This window comes from Gekko japonicus, unplaced genomic scaffold (assembly GCF_001447785.1).
Source record: "Gekko japonicus isolate JY-2015 unplaced genomic scaffold, Gekko_japonicus_V1.1 scaffold635, whole genome shotgun sequence".
NCBI lineage: Eukaryota > Metazoa > Chordata > Lepidosauria > Squamata > Gekkonidae > Gekko > Gekko japonicus.
Genome location: NW_015161422.1, coordinates 416,128 through 433,852, shown reverse-complemented (window position 1 = coordinate 433,852; position 17,725 = coordinate 416,128). Strand labels below are relative to the sequence as shown.

Here is a 17,725-nt window from a genome sequence, read left to right as displayed (position 1 = left end):
TGGAAGAAAATAAAATGCATCAGCCAAAAGCAATGCAATCAACCACCTTGGAACCTACTGATATACCAAAACAGCCCCAGGAACCAGAATGGGATGAGGAACCAGAAGTCAGATTATCAGCTACATCCAACAAGGGAGTACCATCAAGAAAACCTTCCTACCTGACCAATAGGGTTGCCAGCGAGGAGATTTGGGGTGCATTCCAGGGGTGGGCAGGGATGTCATCGACACGATGATGTCACTTCTGGAAATGATATCATTATGTCAGCAATGTCAGGGTGATGCTCTACTTTTTGGGCAAAACTATGGTAAAAATGGCTACAAACCATAGAGTTTTGCCCCAAAAGTAGAACATCATCCCCGACATGATGACGTCACTTTCAGAAGTGATGTCATTGGGTTGACAATATCAATAAGGGATGTCTTTTTTAGGGCGGGGGTTCCCCAATAACTAGCTGGCCGGTGGTGGGCCTGAGCCCACAAAAGCAGGGGATCCCCCACCCCCACTTGGGGCTGGAAAGCTTACTGACCAAAATAGACACTGCAACAGAACCTTCCACATGGGAAAATATAAACAGAATGTCCACTGATCAGGCAGAAAGATGTAGAAATACCACAGAGGAAGGAATTAAATCTCCAGTCAAGAATCAGAAATGGACATTTACAGAAGCATCTCCAGGAAGGAGGGTAGAATACAATGGATTTTCTAAACATAAAGTCATTAAACTCTGTTTTGCAAAATTGAGATTCTACAAAGAAAAATGAACCTTGTGGACTTGCACAATAGTCCTTGAGAAGGGGTGCTGGAATATACAAAGTCTATAGTGCACTTACTTGAAGAAGATCAGAAGAACAGCCTATAGGGGACAGCTGAAGGATTGATAGTTAGCGCAGCTAGATTAGGGACTTCCCACAATTTCAAATTATGTCCTTCCTGTCTCCTGATTGGCTCTTTGGAGACTTCCTGCTCCAACTGAGTCCTCCCCCTTTGTTCCTATCTCTCACAGCAGTTAACTTAAACAAGGTTATACCAGTCAAAAATAAGTCCTAAATAAAGAATTATAAAAGTTATAAATAATTATAAAAGTTATAAGTATGCTTTATCCCAAATATAATAGTAAGTATAAATAAGATATAATACATATATGACTACATATACATCAAAAGTCTCAATTCAGTCTATAAGATGTCCATTCCAAATGCCTGAAAAATCTGACATAGGAAAACTTTCCAAAGAATTATCCTGCTGTGTAAGGAAGTTTGCTTCCTCTTGACTTCATTAGGGTGATGAAGGTTGTAGCAAGCAAGGATCCACACCCAACAAGCTATCGATAAAAGCTATTTCGAAACTCTCTCTCAAGAACTAATGATCTGTTTCTTCAAATCTGATGGTCCTTCTACAAATGAAATCAATTTTCACAGGTAATAATGTACACTGAGCGTGTTGTGGGAGTATGTCAATGCTGAAGAATTGAAATCTGGAGGCAGCTGTGTTCTGTCATTGATGTACCTTACTACCTGTGAAAACTGATTTCATTTGGTGTGGATCCTTACTTGCTACAAGCTTCATCACCCTAATGAAGTCGGGAGGTAGCGAGCTTTCTTACACAGCAGGATAATTCTTTGGAAAGTTTTCCTATATCAAATTTTTTAGCATTTGGAATGGACATCTTAGAGAGTGAATTCTGACTTTTGATTGATATGTAGTTGTATATGTATTATCTCTTATTCATACTTACTATTATATTTGGGATAAAACACACTTATAACCTTTATAATTATATGCATTTATTTATTTACTACATATTTTTGCATGGTATAACCTTGTTTAAGTTACTATTAATAGCAGTGTCCCCTGTTTATATAATCTCACAGCAGTTAGTCAGTTTAGTTAAGCCTCTCTGCATCTTCTCTGTTGTCTCAGAGTTTAGTTCTTCTTTAATAAATCGAGTTATTTTCTTTTAACAGTTGGTGCTCCATTTCTATGCATGTTTAAAGTCTGCCAACATTATCTGCAACAATCAACATGTGACAGTACTCTCACTACAGATCACATCACCAATCAGGAAAGTGGCTAGTGAAACATTTGGCCTAAGATAGCTTCATATGGTCAAAATAGGGGAGGGGAGGGTTACCAACCTCCAAGTAGTGGCTGGAGATCCCCTGGGATTATTACTCATCTCCAGGCAATAGAGATCAGTTCACTTGGAGAAAATGGCCACTTTGGAAGGTGGACTCTATAGCATAGGCGTAATCTTGGGGGGGGGGCTCAGGGTCTGAGGCTATCCCCAAAATTTTCCAGGGATGAATGAGCCCCCCCCCCAGATTACACCTATGATGCCCACCCATCCTCTCCCTCCCCCAGCCCTGGGGGGGGGGGCTTAAGAAGCCCCAGCACCTCACCACTGAGTCTGCTTGCACTGCGGAGACTCATGGCTCGGCCGGGCGCAGGACGCCCCTCCTGGTCTGGCGCCATCTTTGCCCTGCCGAGTGGCATTGCCCAGCCTCCCTCTTTCCTGTAGCTCCTTCTCCACCTTGGCCGGTGGCTGGAAGCCCGCAGAATCTTAAAGTGCCAGGCACCTGGCCTCGGGGGAACCCATGCCCACCGGCTTTCTTGGGAGCAAGCCCACCTGGCCACCAGCCTCGGTGCACCCTGGCTTGTGCTCCCTGCGGCCTGCAGGCTGAAAAGAACAGAAAGGGCATGTTAAATTTGTTTTTCTTTGTTTAAAGGGGGGTGTCTTTAAAGGAAGAGGACTCTGTCCTGGCCTCCAATGGCTAGTAAAGGGTTAAGAACAGTTGTGATTCCCAGACAGAATGCAAAGGGGGAAGGGCAAACTCTAAAGTTCTTCTCCAGTTGGGACCCAGTTGCAGGACTGAGGCTACCGGGCAGGGTGAAAATCTGTGGGGCATGGAGGGGCAGGGGAGATGGGGGGGAGAAGTTCCCGGAGGCTGGGCAGCCCTGCAAGGGGGTCTCTCTGGGTCCCACGTGGAAGGGGGGGTCAGGCTGGCCCCTTCTCTGCTCCTGAGGAGGGTTGCTGGCTCTGGATCTGGCCACTTAAACTGGGGATGGATTTGTAGCAAGGAGTAGGAGGGGACCAAGTTTTCCTCTGGGCCTGAAAGAGATTCCCTTCCTGATCTCTGCAGGTGAAACCTCGGCTAGAGGGGAAGGGGAAAATAAAGGCCCCCTGTGGCGACCCCCCCCCAATCTACCAGCCTGAGAGAGAGGAAGTTGCCTTTCACCTCTGTCTCCCCTTAGCTGAGCTCCCTCAGAGCCCTGGGGAGGGGGTGGGATTGCCTTCTCTGATCTCCTCAAAAGAATCTTTTCCTTGTTATGGCAAATGGGATTGCTTTGGAGCAGGTGGAAGTGTGCAAGTGCAACTCAGGTGTATAAAATGTGGAGATCATTCATTTAGCCTGGGGGGTGGTGGTTGCATAGTATTAGGTTGCATAATCACCCCACTTCCAGAATCGTATCTACCTCCAGTCTCTGAGCATGAACAGAGTGCCTTGCATTGATTTACAGAAACATGAGATGCGTTGGGGCACATGGATGGGGAGGGAAGTGTTTCTGTAATAAGGGAGAGGCCGTACCTCAGTGACAGATCTGATCCTTTGCATAGAGGAGATCCCTGGTTCTATCCTTGGTATTTCCTCCCAAACCTGCACTCCGCAGGGGACAGGCCTTGAGGACAACTTCTAAGTTCAGGAATTGCAGACACACCATCATAGCTCAATTTCTATCTGAAGTTAGGCAAAGTGAGAATGCTACGGTACACCTCTTGAAATTGTTCCCTTGCCTCCTTGTTAGTTTCCAGGTTCAGTTTGAAAGGCTGTATAAAGTACTGAGACTGAGGCATAGCGTAGTGATTTCAGCTCATACTTTACTTAGAAAACTAGAGACACAGTAGCCGGCCAGAAGCCCGTTTTAAATACAATTACAAACCACACCCCAACACACACCCACACCCGTGTTTGGATTATTTGCAGTGTTATTGCAACCATAGGTTCCCTTGAGGATCCGGATGAGCCGATAGGCTGGTTCGAGAATCCTTTCCTTCTATTGTCCAAGGATGCGAAGCTAGGTCAGTTCGCCTGGCCATGTGTAAGGGCAACTGCGTGCGCAGTCACCATTAGAACACAACAGCCTGGTTATCACCAGGAAACCCACAGTCCTGCAGGGCAGCCAGTCCCATTACTATGTATGTGTGCAGGTGCCTTCCAAAGGGTCTATCAAGGCCAGTCTGGTTCTGCTGTGTGAGATTGGGGGGGGGGACATGCAGATCATAGGCCTTTTAAAATTTCCTTTTGTCCTGTGTGCAGCCCAGAAAGAACATTGGCAAGAAATGTGCACTCTATACACGTTCATGCTATTCATTTTGCTGTTACTTAAAATGATGTGGTGCAGTTTCAAAGGGACAACTAACTGGGATGTATAAAAGGAATGACAGGATTGCCCACTGGAAACAATGGGAGAGGCTTGAAGGCCCACTGGAGATAATGGGAGCTAGGAATGCCAATTGACTTGCATGGGCTCCACTGAAATACATTGCAGCACAAATAAAGTTGCAAAGAAAATGTGGGATGGTTTTTCCATTAAGGTCTTTGGGCCCAGATAAACTACTCTGGGACTTGAATGTCAGCCCCCAGAGTGGAATTATGGTCCCAAGGAACAGAAACAGTGCTCTGGGACTGGAATGACAGTCCCCAGAGTGGAATGATGATCCCTAGCAATAGAATCTGTGCTGTGGGACTAGAATAACAGGTCACAGAGTGGAATGCTAGAACAGCCCCTAGGCATAGGCTCAGTGCTCTGGGACTGGAATGACAGTTTGCAAAGTGGAATGACTCTGAACTCTGTGCATTGCCCAGAAATTGAGTGCACAGCAACTGTTTGGTATTCTCGCTCAGAGATTTCAGCCATGCATTTACCAAACGAAGGCATCTGTGATAAGGCAGAAACAAGGCTCCTGTAAATGAATGCCTAGGAAACCTTTTAAAATGTCCCCCTACAGGCTTTTCTGTGTTGCCCTCCTTACTTTCGAATTTGTGACCATTTGTTTGTTTTAAGCACATGGTATGTATATTTGCAGAACTTAAAGTGACTGTTCTAAAAGTGAATTTAAATGGCTGCCATTTGAGGGGGAAACTCTTTGTTTCCCCCTCAAATCGCGTGGCCCCGCCCCCAGCGTGTGACGTCACTTCCGGGTGACGCGCACGCGGGGGTGGGGTTTCCCCCGGGCCCCGATTCCGGCGCGCCGGGAATCGGGGCTCCGAAACGGGGGATTCCCCGCCCCCCGGCTGCATTTGGCAGCCCTACACTATAACCACTGGCCCCGCCCCCAGTGTGCCCGGCGTCATCACGTTACATCCGGGTGACGTGCATGCGGCGCGCACGTGCGCTCAAGACGCCGAACGGGAGCCCCCCGCCGCGAGGTAAGAACAATTTGGCAACCCTATTATAGACTTTTATAGACAAATGAAGAAACCTCCACACCCCAGACCTTAGCTTACTTGGCTCTCCAAAGCTAACTGAACTAGACAAGAGAAAACAATTATCATTGTCATGGAGGGCAATAAGAGTCAAAATTCTCACACAGGCAACAGACCATTGGAGTAGCAAGGGGACATTTTACATAGTCTAAGTACAATCACACTCTAAATTATTATCTTGATCCACGTGCTTCAAGATTCAGTAGTCACAAGTAGTAGATACATGTTTTGTTATGGGCACTATACTGACTCCAGTGAAGAAAAGACAATAAGAAGTAAGGCATACAAAAGATATCTTACTGTGGACAAGACAGGTGAAAAAACAATTAAAACCTGAGCTGGCTTTTTCAGAAAACAGGATGCACTGCTAATGGCAAGAACTTGGTGCTAAAAAGGAAAGGATATTGAAATGTGTGATTTTTTTGCTTCCTTTGTTACTATATTCACACTTATGAACATTCCTAGTTTGGGTCCAAAATATTTTTAATGTTCTCATCATAAAAATGCTTCATTACAATAATTACATTTAGTGTTGCCAGGCCCCTGTTGGGGGCGATGATGCCACAGCACCATCTCCCATTTCATGCTGCTGAATTACACATTATTACAGCACTTGGAATACCCACCACCAGGACTTAACAGGGATATTGGTTTCTTATGTCACTACATATGCTAATTTCATTCAGTCCTTACATTTTTATTCTCATCAAGAAGGGCCATACATAGTGATTGTAATGTAATACAGTGAGTAATAGAATGTAATGTAATTTGGAATGGTAGATTGGAATATATTTCTCTGGTCTGGTGACAGAAGAGACATAACACTGCACAACCAGACACCCCCACCCCACCCCCTAAAGAAAAGGATGCTGTTAGCTACCACCATGCTTGAGAGGAGATGAATGGGGCATAACAACAGGGTCTTAGTTAATTATTCTCAGCCTTCCACAATTAAGAAGGGTACATTTACACATCAATCTCCAATTTTTATATATTTATTTGCTTCACTATGTTTTCCCCCCTGAATGAAATCCAAACAAATGGTGACCATATAAACTAAGCTTGTTATTCCTGTTTGGTCCTTGCACCTGTTAAACATCTTCATTATGTTGTATGCTAATTCACTGCTCACCCTCTACCTATATGTATGGACTACTAACTTCCATTTCAATGTATCTGAAGAAGTGTGTGTGCACACAAAAGCTTATACCTTGAATAAAACTCAAATTTTGTTCTGCTGTTTCAGACTAACATGGCTACCCACCTGAATCTATATACACTGCTTTGTTATTCTTGCAGAAACTCATCACATATTCTTTTGCGCCAAAGCAAATGTAATGTACTCTAATTTTATTTTCTGTCCCAGGTATAGTGTGTCACACCAATGCTTTCTTTGCAAGACTGTCAGAAATCCAATAGTATTTAGTATATTTTTACTGCATCTTGAAACTTGATAGCCAGTTTGGTGTAGTGGTTAAGTGCACAGACTCTAATCTGGGTGGACCGGGTTTGATTCCCCACTCCTCCACTTTCACCTGGCTGGATGACCTTGGGCAAGCCGTAGTTCTGATAAGAGCTGTTCTTGAAAAAAGAACAGTTTCTGTCAAGAGCTCTCAGCCCCACCTACCTCACAGGGTGTCTGTTGTGGGGAGGGGAAGGGAAAGGAGTTTGTAAGCTGCTCTGAGACACCTTTGGGTAGTGAAGGGCGGGGTATAAATCCAATCTACTTCTTCTTCTTAATCTTTTTATTAAGAATTCTTCTGATCCCATCAGACAACACTTTGCTACTTGATTACCTATTTCCAATATCTACCTTCTAGCCAAAACATGATGGAATAAAAGGTATTTTAATGGTTTTTGCTTGCAATAGTAACAGATTACAAGTGGTAATATCAGATATAGTTGTGTGAAGCCTCTGAGCATCATCACTGTTTGTTATGACCTCTACTGTTTATGCTTTTGGATTCTGTTGCCACTTCAAAGTGTTGTTCCTATACAAAATGTAAAGTGGACCAAGGGAATCACCAATAAGATTCTAAAAAAGAAGGAAAATACTGGCTTGTTGAAAGGCTTTGCTTGAGGCTGAAGCTCAGAAAGATCTTTGTCCTCAAGTATACTGGCTACAGCAGACCATACTTAAAGCTGTATGTGCTTCCATGTCTGTCTGGATAGAAGTCACTGCACTCAGCATTCAGGAATGAACAACTTTGGAATACCACAACACCTAAGACCACCACTGAAGCAGATTTAGATATTATGGCTGTATTGTCTTTACATATCCACTTTTTTAAAGGAGGGGAAAAATCCTAAATAAAATGGGTTGTCTTAGGAGAATTGTGTTGTCAGTATTCAATATTAGCTGGCCAACAGTCTTTTTAAAGGCAAGTTTCCCCCCATGACTTTTAAAACTGTAAATTTTGCCCTTGACACAGAAAACTCATTCTCTTCCAATGTTTAGTATGTAATTGCCATTAATGAAAGGTTCATATATACGTCAGGGGAAGAATGAACCCCAGAAAATCTAGCAACAATAGGGTTCTATGTCTTCGGAAATTCATTATACTGTACACAATCAGGAGTTGTCTTACCATGAAGTAAAGTGCTCATAATAGATATGTGTTTTCAGGCTTGTCTCCCCACATAAGTGTACCAGTGTCCTATAATACGTTTTCTTTTTATAACATGCAAATTACCGCTACAGACAAAACTCTATTTTGCTAATTGCCTGATCTCACAAATACTGACGTATATGCGCTAACGATGCATATGCCAGTGGTTTGACCGAATTCAACAAGAGCCTGTTCATAAGTGAAGCCTTTCCTGTAAGGCCAAATGTCTCAATAATTCAAACATTTTAGAAGTCAGTCAGATTGTCTCCTCAATAAAAATTGGCATTCACTGTTGGTTAAAAAAAAAGCACCTATATCTCCTTTCTCAGTGTAATTAGGACATAGCCAGAGCTGTGTATACCCTGCACTTTCAAAATAAAAGAAAATAAAACTTCTCCTCTTAAAATGCTTACAAATTAGCTTATTTTTAGGATCTCAAAAGTGAAGATATAATGGGCCTGGGTCAAAGCAACTGTTAACTACTTGGATTAAAAGAACCATGAGCAGGTACTGTTAACAGAGTGGATCTTTCCTGCCTCCTCCTTCCCACTGCAGCCCCATATGTTCCCCCCAAAATGGCTCTTGGGGGATCAGGGGTTGTCCAAAACAACATAAAGTACAGGATCTGCAGAGGGAAGAAAGAATCAGCAATAATCGCTTCCTTTCTTTCATGAATGGAAGTGTCCTTCCATTAATGGAAGAAGGACTTTTGATCTAACCTAACATATTAAAATTATATACAGCTGAAAAATTAATTCAGATTTAGGGGACCAGTGTAGTACAATGGTTAGAGCAGCAGACTACGACTGAAGAGACCCATGTTCAAATTCCCACTCAGCCATGACACTCACTGTGTAATTTTGAATCAATTGTTCTCTTTCAGCCTAACCTACTTCACAAAGTTGTTGTGATGACAGGAGAGCCACTGAAAGCTAGTACAGGTCCCCAGAAAATTATTCCCTCTGGACCCCTTCCATGCATTGCTAATATTAAAGTAACAAATTCATATTTATTCATTTAAGGATTTTATATTAAATTGAGGGCTTTTTTCAAAAAATCCCCATCAAGATAATGCAAACTTAGTGCCAAAACCCCTTAATTTGCCATCTACATTAATTATAATAATTAAGAAAATTGCCATCTATTTGCTTACTTTGTATGATTTATTCTGTTTATGCTCAATGTGGTGAAAGACAAACAGTTACGCTGGCACTAAGAACCTGATCCCTGACAATCATAAACCAAGTTAAACGTATGTTAAGCTATTATATCATATATTCTGTTATATATACATAAAATTTTTGAAGAAGGAAAGTCCTTAATTTCTGTTAAATTGCCCTCATAATAGGTTTTCTTTGTAATTATATTGTTGATCTGTTTTCCCCCCATCCCTTCTTTTTTTTCTGTATCCCTTATAACAGTGGTGGCGAACCTATGGCACGGGTGCCAGAGGTGGCACTCAGAGCCCTCTCTGTGGGCACACGTGCCATCACCCCAGCCAGGCCCAGACTATCATTAAAGTGTCAAATTCTCTGCCAAATAATTTTAAGTAAATGAAAGCATTTGGGATTGCTTTCCTTACTTTGTTTGGATCATTTTAAGTTAATGTATGACTTCAGTATTCAGGTTAAATTGCCGTGTAAATAAGTGGGTTTTGGGTTGCAGTTTGGGTACTCAGTCTCTAAAAGGTTCGCCATCACTGCCTTATAATATAATAATTTAAAGCAAAAACATCCAAGTTAAGTACCTCTGTCCTCTGGCTTGAGGCATGTCAGAATGCATGGCCCGCATTCATTCACACTCCTATTCATGGGCACAACTTAGTTCTAGAAGCTTGCTTTTAAAAAATGATGTGATTTATCAGGACTTTGAAACTTCCACCCTATATTCCTACAAGAATGTTACTTTATCCCTGGAGAAGATATTCTTTACATAAGTAGTATCACATAAAGACCAACAGTGTTGTATTCTGAGCAAACCTGCCTTATGTGTGTAGACTAGACAAATGATCTTACCATCATTAGGCTACAGTATGGCTTTCAAAAGGAGGGAAAGTGGCATGGTGTAACCTGATATCATATCTCAGAAGCTAAGCAAAGTCGGTACTTGGACGGGTGAATGACCACCAGGGAAGACTCTGCAGAGGAAGCAGTAGAACTGCAGTCTACGACTGAAAACCTATGCACATTTCTTTGCAAGTAAGCATGCATGTCTTTATCAACAGCATATTAATTTTACTCAGTGGACCATCCATCTTTATTCCACGGCCTTAAATTCTTAATTCTTAATTCTACAATTCTAAATTCTTAAATTCTACAATAATGCCTATGTTAACAAAAGAGTTAAGTGGTTACTGGTAAATTAAAAGCTGGTAGACTATGCTGAATGAGTTTATGTATGTCGTTCAGGGTGGTTTCCACACGGGGATGGGCTCGTGCGGTTTCTTCATCACTGCTGCAGCAGTTGATAAAGCACACTGGTGCTTCCGCATGGAAGATTTTCCTGAAGATTACCTCCTAATCCCTTGGATCATGGTGGCCTTAAAAATTGGAACCACGATATTGTTATAACATTATAACAACAGGTTTCCCAGTTTTCATTTTAAAAAGTAAGTCTCTAAGCTCTGTCCATTATATCTCCACAAAGGCTAGAGACTTACTTTTAAAAATGAAAGTCTGGGATTCAGCAAACCTGTTGTATACATTCTAGTGATGTTTTAAAAATAAAAAGCCCCTGGTGGCACAAGACTTAGACTTGGAATTCAGTTACAACACCAGAGACAAATTAGCAATAAGAAGGATCTTTATTCAGTACAGAGCTTAGCATAGACTACCAGAGATTACAAAAATAACAAAGGCTAGGGCTGTTTGCCTTAACTAAACATTAATTATTCATAGTTACCACGTCAGGAACATCCACAGTCCAGAATAGTCCAAGGGATTTTGAATGGAAACCCCATTTTTGCACACCCATGTGCTCCAGTTCACAAAGCAACTCTTTGTCTCTCAAGAGGCAGCATTTCAGGTGCAATAAAACAGACAATGACAGGGGAGAGAGCAAGGGCAAGAGACTCGAGAACAGGAAAAAGAGCTCACTCCCATAGGGATCAAACAATTATACCCCAATTCCAGTCACAAATTAGATGTGACCATCACCCAATTGCAAGTGGACATGGTTGCCATGGTTGCTAACATCAGGTTTGTGGGATTGGCTGGAAGTTTGGAGACCCTGCCTGCAGTCAGCTGACCCAAACTCCAGCTACTTCATTGTGTACGTGACTGGTCGCAAGTGGGCCAGAAAGTGTAGCCATGAGGTCTGGCTTTTGGCATGAAAGTGTGAAAGAATGTGGGTTTATGGCATGGCTGTTGAGGCCATGTGGCCTCACCATTTGGCTTGCAACAGGAAATAAGACACAGCATGTTATCATAATGTAATCACAGGAGAAGGCATGTGGATATAGAAAGCAGAAAGCAATTTTTCTATACAGATGACTACCCCAGAAATCTTCCCACTCACACAGCGGCCGTCCAGGCTTTACTGCAATCTCTTCCAACACTTCAGCATAAAGCAGGTTTGGGAAAAGCTGGGGGAAAGCCAGGAGGTACACAAATGTGCCACAATGCTGTGGGCAAGCAGGAAAAACAAACACGCTTCAGAACAGCATTGAACCTTGGGCAGGCAAGCTGTGTGGAAATGGCCATAGACTTCAAAATCTCCAGTTCAAGCAAGAGAAAGGGAAGAGGAAGGATTTTTACACATTCCTTTTATGGCAGGAGTCTCTAACCTCGTTATGCCTATGAGCATTTTTGGAATTCTGCAAAAATCTAGTGGATGCCACCACAAAACGTTTGCTACCTGGCAGGAATCAAGAACCGAAAAGTTTAACAACAAACCAAGTTGAGGCCCTAATGTTAAAATCAATATATATAGCTAAAATATTATCAAAATATTTGTATTTATTGTTAAATAATTAAAAACACTTTGGGGGCCAACATTAGGCTCATTACAAATTAAAATACATAAAACACAGGTGGAAACCAATGTGACCCTACGTGTTTTGGCCCTAAAAGGGCTTCTTCAGAGGTCAAGCATATTATATACATACAGGCTCATGATACAACTTGTACCTATTAACAAATCAATACTGGACCAAACGGGGTGTGTGTGTGTGTCCAATAAAGATAGAGTGGCACAATGCTTAAGGATGTAAGTGAGGCCTCTTGTATTACAGCCTTATGTCATAATCAAAGGCATACGTGTTGAATAGTGTTTCTATTGTATGCCTCCCAGATTTGGTCTAGAAAGTACAGGTGCAAATAGCTGATCAGAACCAAAGTAACATGAATTTTATGCAGCAGAAGCAGCTGCAACAATGGAGGCAGCTGCTTTTGAACAGGTGTTCCCAGCAGACACAAAAGTGATGTCTCCTGGCTTCTTCTGAAGTACCTTCTGAAACAAGGGAAGAAAAGCTGGGATCAACTCTTTGGGGGAAGCGATGCTATTTAGTATTAACCTGCACGGCTGTGACCCACCTGGTAAGGATGAGATCAGGGTTTTGCTAGCTACTCAGCTGCTGTGGAACATCGTTTTCCTGATCTCCCCCCCCCCCCGGTTCTATTCAAGTCCATTTCAAGCTTATCTTTACCATAATGCTGTGTTATGGTAACAAGACTTTAGAAGGGTTGGGTGATCATTTTGAGAGCAGGCAGAGAGAAAGCACCCCAAAGAAAACGGGCAAGAGGAACTAGTAAGGACCCATAAGTCACCTTTTCTCTCTGGTTCAAACTGGAGATGTAAAGGGCAATGTCCGATGCCTGAGAGAAGAGGTGGCAACTGTTATCCTAGCAGCTTGATCCTAAATGGGGCTAGCCTACCTCCCTACAATATTTTCTGACTCTTTCCAAGACAGCTTTGAAAGACATATTGTACAGTTAAAACAAAGTAAACTTCCATATCCCCACAAAATTTAACATCACTTTTTCAATATCAACCTCACACAAGATTAAAAGAGCCGTAAGGGAACAACTGCTAAATCAGAACACTGCAATTTTCAAACACCTAGAAAAACAAGCAAATTTTAGCTGATAATGAGAGATTATACAGATAGCAGACCAAGTGGCGCTCCCCTGACGGGAACAGCAAATATAGGTGAGGTCCTGTTCATTTCACTGCTGTGGTGTTTATCAAAATAGAGCGATACAGGAAAACCATGACAAGACCATCCTACTCTGCAAAACAATAGGACTTTCTGAACATTTTATTTTTGTCAGACTGAGATTCAAGGAACAGATTATTTTAGTGCTCAAAGAATGGGGTGGTTGTCTGTGCACAATAGGTGACCTCCTGGGTGGCTCTGTGGGGCTTGGCCCAATTTCCTTTTGTTCAAAGCCACTGCAAAAAATTTTCTCGGCTTGTCCTCTGTAATTAAAGGACGGCCCCAAGGATAACTACTGAGAATCAGTGATTCTTGTAAATTCCAGCGTGATGTTAGTCTTTTCTGGCAAAATAAGAGAGGCTTTGGGACCTTAAAGATAATAGATTTATTGCAGCATAAGCTTTTATAGACAAGCTCATCAGTTGGCAAGAATATAATCATGGGACAATGTAGATAGTGGGGTCAAAAGACAATGAGACATGATACAGTTGGTGATGTATCCATAAAAACTCAAATGCATCAAACAAAGTAAAGCAGTCATTCCCACATATATCTCAAACTGCCTTCTTTTCTTGGCATTAATAAACAGAAAACAACTGTTGGCAACAAATGCAGGATTTTGTTATGACTGATCTGTAAAAGAGCAAACATTGTTGTGTATATATGCGAGACTGGGTGTTAATTTTGACACAGTAGTGTTCTGTTCAGACACAAACCTCAATGTAACATTAGGAAAGTATCTCTCATTTGTCTAATCCACTTCATAAGATTGTTGTGATGACAGAACACACTGATTAAACACATTAATTAATTCATGCATTTAAGAACACAAGTTTGAACCCTGCCTCTGCCAAAGCCAAAACTCGATCTCAAAGGATCTGCAAATTTCATTCAGTTTCCATGTTAATCCAGTGATAAGAAGTCGTATAAATATACCAGAGTTGGCACACATACCCCAGGACGATGTTCAAAATAAGCCAGCCTTGACTTTGTTAAAACGAAGAATCGTACTTTAAAGTTGGAAGGAGAGGTCCTTCTCTTCTGCTGGGACCTTTTGATCAGCTCTTCTTCCAGAAGAATACAACTATTCATTGTGCAGCAGGTAACGGCAATCTTTCAGGACAGAAAGGCACCTGCCCCAGTACCTGACCACCACACATGAATTCAGAAAAGTGAAAACAAAGAGACTGTTGAGTTTTACAAAAATGGATTCAAAAGCAGCGTAGGTGCATTATCTTTCCATCTGTCATCTAGGCAATGTTGTTCAGCTTCCTTTCTGATGTCAAAAATGGTAACCACATCCTTTCAGATATTGCCATATGAATACTGCATGCTACATTAAGATATATGTTTAGATCCCTTCCAGTCTGGGTTTAGGCGTGGTTATGGAACAGATAGAAACTTGGACACCCTGGTGGATGACTTGTGCCAGGAAACAGACAGACTGTTGATTCTCCTGGACCTCTCAGTGGCTTTCGGTACCAGAGATCATGGTATCCCTCTGAATCACCTATTTGGGCTGGGATTGGGAGGCACTGTTTGGTGGTGGTTCTGGTCTTAACTGGAGGGTAGATTTCAGAAGGCACTGCTGGAGGACTGTTGCTCGGCCCCTTGGCCTATGGGGTCTGGTAAGGTTCTATCGTGTCCCCTCTGCTCTTTAACTTCTACATGGGTGAGGTCGTCTGGAAATCTGGGTTGGCACCAATATGCAAATGACACTCAGCTCTATGCCATGTTTCAAGCTGATCCCAGGGAGGCTGTAGCAACCCTAGTGTTGCCACATCCCCTCCTCGCTCTGGCAGGGAGATTTGGGGGGCGTTCCGGGGGTGTGCAGGGATGCCTTTAAAGGGTCTTCTTGCAAGCTGAGCATGCAGCCCACAACTGCCCCTCTCCCTCCCTCCTGCTAGATTTAAAGCACCCTCCAGCTGGTCGGCGGGCTACGTTGTCCCTGCTGATAAGCTGAAGCCCTTTACATCGGGTAGGAGAAGAGGGAGAGTTGCTCGTGGGGGAGGTGCTTGGGGCGGGGCTTCCCCCACCAGCCACCTGGCTGGGGGTGGACTGGAACCCCCAAAAGCGGATAAACCCCTGCCTGGACCTGGGGGCTGGCAACCCTAAGCAACCCTGAACACTGGGGGCAGTTTCGGAGTGGATGCAGGCTAATAAACTGAAGGCTATTCCCAACAAAACAGAAGTGCTACTGGTGGGCGGAAAGTTGGACCCAGAATTGCAGGTGTCATCCATTCTGGTCTGTAGTCTCTGGATTCTCTTGGAACCAGAGCTACTGCTGGATAAGCAGGTGGCAGCTGTGGCTAGGACTGCCTTTTACCAGCTTTCACTGCTTAGCCAGTTGCAGCCTTTCCTGGGCAGAAAAGATCTGACCACTAGGGTGCATGCCCTGGTTACACTTAGATCATATTACTGCAATGCACTCAACATGGACTGCCCTTGAGGTGTTTGCAAACTTCAGTTGGCATAGAATGCTGCAGTCAAGTTGTTAAACTTGTGTGGGTCATAGGACCCTATTACTCCAGTCTTGGCCCATTTACACTGGCTTCCAGTTTGTTTCTGGGCACGATTCAAGGTTCTGGTCTTGACCTTAAAAGCTCTATGTGGTTTGGGATTAGGATTGCCAGCCCCTCGGTCCGTGCGAGGGTTCCCCTGCTTTTGCAGGCTCCTCCCCACCATCAGCCAGCTAGCCAGTGGGGGGAAACCTGCCTGCACATGCCCCAAAATGCAGCGCAATGACATCACCTGGAAGTGACATCCTCGTGCAGAGACACTCTAGTTTTGGAGCGAAACTCTATGGTAAATTTGGGCAGAAGATCCCTGCAAGGTCCAAAGATCCCCCTGCCAGGAAGTAGGACCTGGCAACTATATTTGGGATAAACATATCTGAAGAACCACCTACTCCCTTATGAACCTCCCTAACCACTATAGTCATCTCTGGTAGCCCTGCTTTGGGTGCCCCTGTCTTCTGAGGTTAGGCAGGTGGTAACCTGGGAGCTGCGGTGGCTCAAGTGGTTAAGACGCTGAACTGCAGGCTGTGGAAGGTCAGTAGTTCAGCAGTTCGAGACCAGAGTGTGCTGCATGACAGAGTGAGCTCCCATCTCTAGTTCCAGCTCCTGCCAACCTAGCAGTTTGAAAGCAAGAAATTGCAAGTAGATAAATAGGTACCACTTCGGTGGGAAGGTAGCAGCGTTCCGTGTGCCTTGGTGTTTAGTCATGCCGGCCACATGACCACGGAAATGTCTTCGGACAGCGCTGGCTCTTCGGCTTTGAAATGGAGATGAGCACCGCAACCCTAGAGTCGGATTCGACTGGCTTTCGAGCAAGGGAACCTTTACCTTTTTAACCTGGGAGAGGGCCTTTTCGGTCATGGCACTAAAGCTCTAGAACTCTCTCCCTTTCTCCATCTATTGCCATTTTCTGCCAGCCAGAGAAGACTTTTTGTTTCCTTGGGCATTCCCTCAGTTATCCCTTTTTCCTAACCAATGTTTTAATTGGTGTTTTTATGTCTTGTATGTATTTTAACTCTGTTTTTAATTGTTTAAATGATGCGTATTTTGGGGTGGTGGGTTGATTTTAATGGTTTTAAAATGTGATCTTATGTATGTTTTAAATGATCAGCTGCCTTGATGGCCCTTGTGAGGGCAGAAAGGTGAGATCTAAATGTTATAAATAAGTAAATAAATACTATGATAAATGTTCTAAGAAAAAACTGGGAAGGTCTCCTTAATATATAGTCTTGAGACATTCTTGAAAGCATCTCTCCTATTATATAAAAGGGTAGTGGTCTGGCAACATTCTATGCTTGCCAAAATCAGTTGGCTCTGTGATGTGTCAATCACAAGGTGTCTCTATCCACTGGCTGTGTTGCCTGAGTTCTCTCCCACCCACTGCAGCCTTGGCCACTCTTCTCTGATTGGGCCAGCGTTTCAAGGTTATTTGCATATGGAAGCTGATTGGACTTCACTCCATTACGCACCTCAAACTCCCCCCCTATTTGCATATGTGACCTGGTGTATTCTAAGGTAAAATATGTCCTCACCCACAACACATCACTTCCCCTTCAAAAGAAACAAACCCAATAACACAACCATGCCACACCACAAAAAAGACAGATCACACCAGAAGCAGAATGTCACAAGGCAAAAAATGATAGGAAAAGGTGCCAGCCGTTACCCCATTACTGCCACAGATATGTACCTTAGAGCGCTTCAGAGGATGGTGTGCAGGTCCCAGGTTCATGTTTTAAAAGCTGCCTGGGGGACCATTCACAGACTTTCAATCTTAACATACCTCACAGGGTTGTTGTGCGGATCATACGGGGGAGAGGAGAATGATGTCAGCTGCTTTGGTTTCCACTGTAGGGATAGACTGCCCTTTCCCTAGGCAGAGGCTGTGGGGGAGGGGAGATGTAAACCTGAAGACAGGCAGATAAAGGTAGGCTGATGATTTCCTGGAAAGGACA

At 43.4% G+C, this 17,725-nt stretch overlaps 1 protein-coding gene across 1 annotated transcript in view; it reads right to left on the bottom strand.

Annotated features, from left to right (window-relative positions):
- The window catches only part of ITK (IL2-inducible T-cell kinase), a 59,008-nt gene extending 44,626 nt beyond the window's left edge, over window positions 1–14,382 (bottom strand). The window contains exon 1 of the mRNA XM_015428316.1: window positions 14,209–14,382. Coding sequence (XP_015283802.1) covers window positions 14,209–14,346 — 138 coding nt within the window. The 5' untranslated portion in view covers window positions 14,347–14,382. The remainder of the gene's footprint in view (window positions 1–14,208) is intronic.
- Window positions 14,383–17,725: the final 3,343 nt, after the last annotated feature.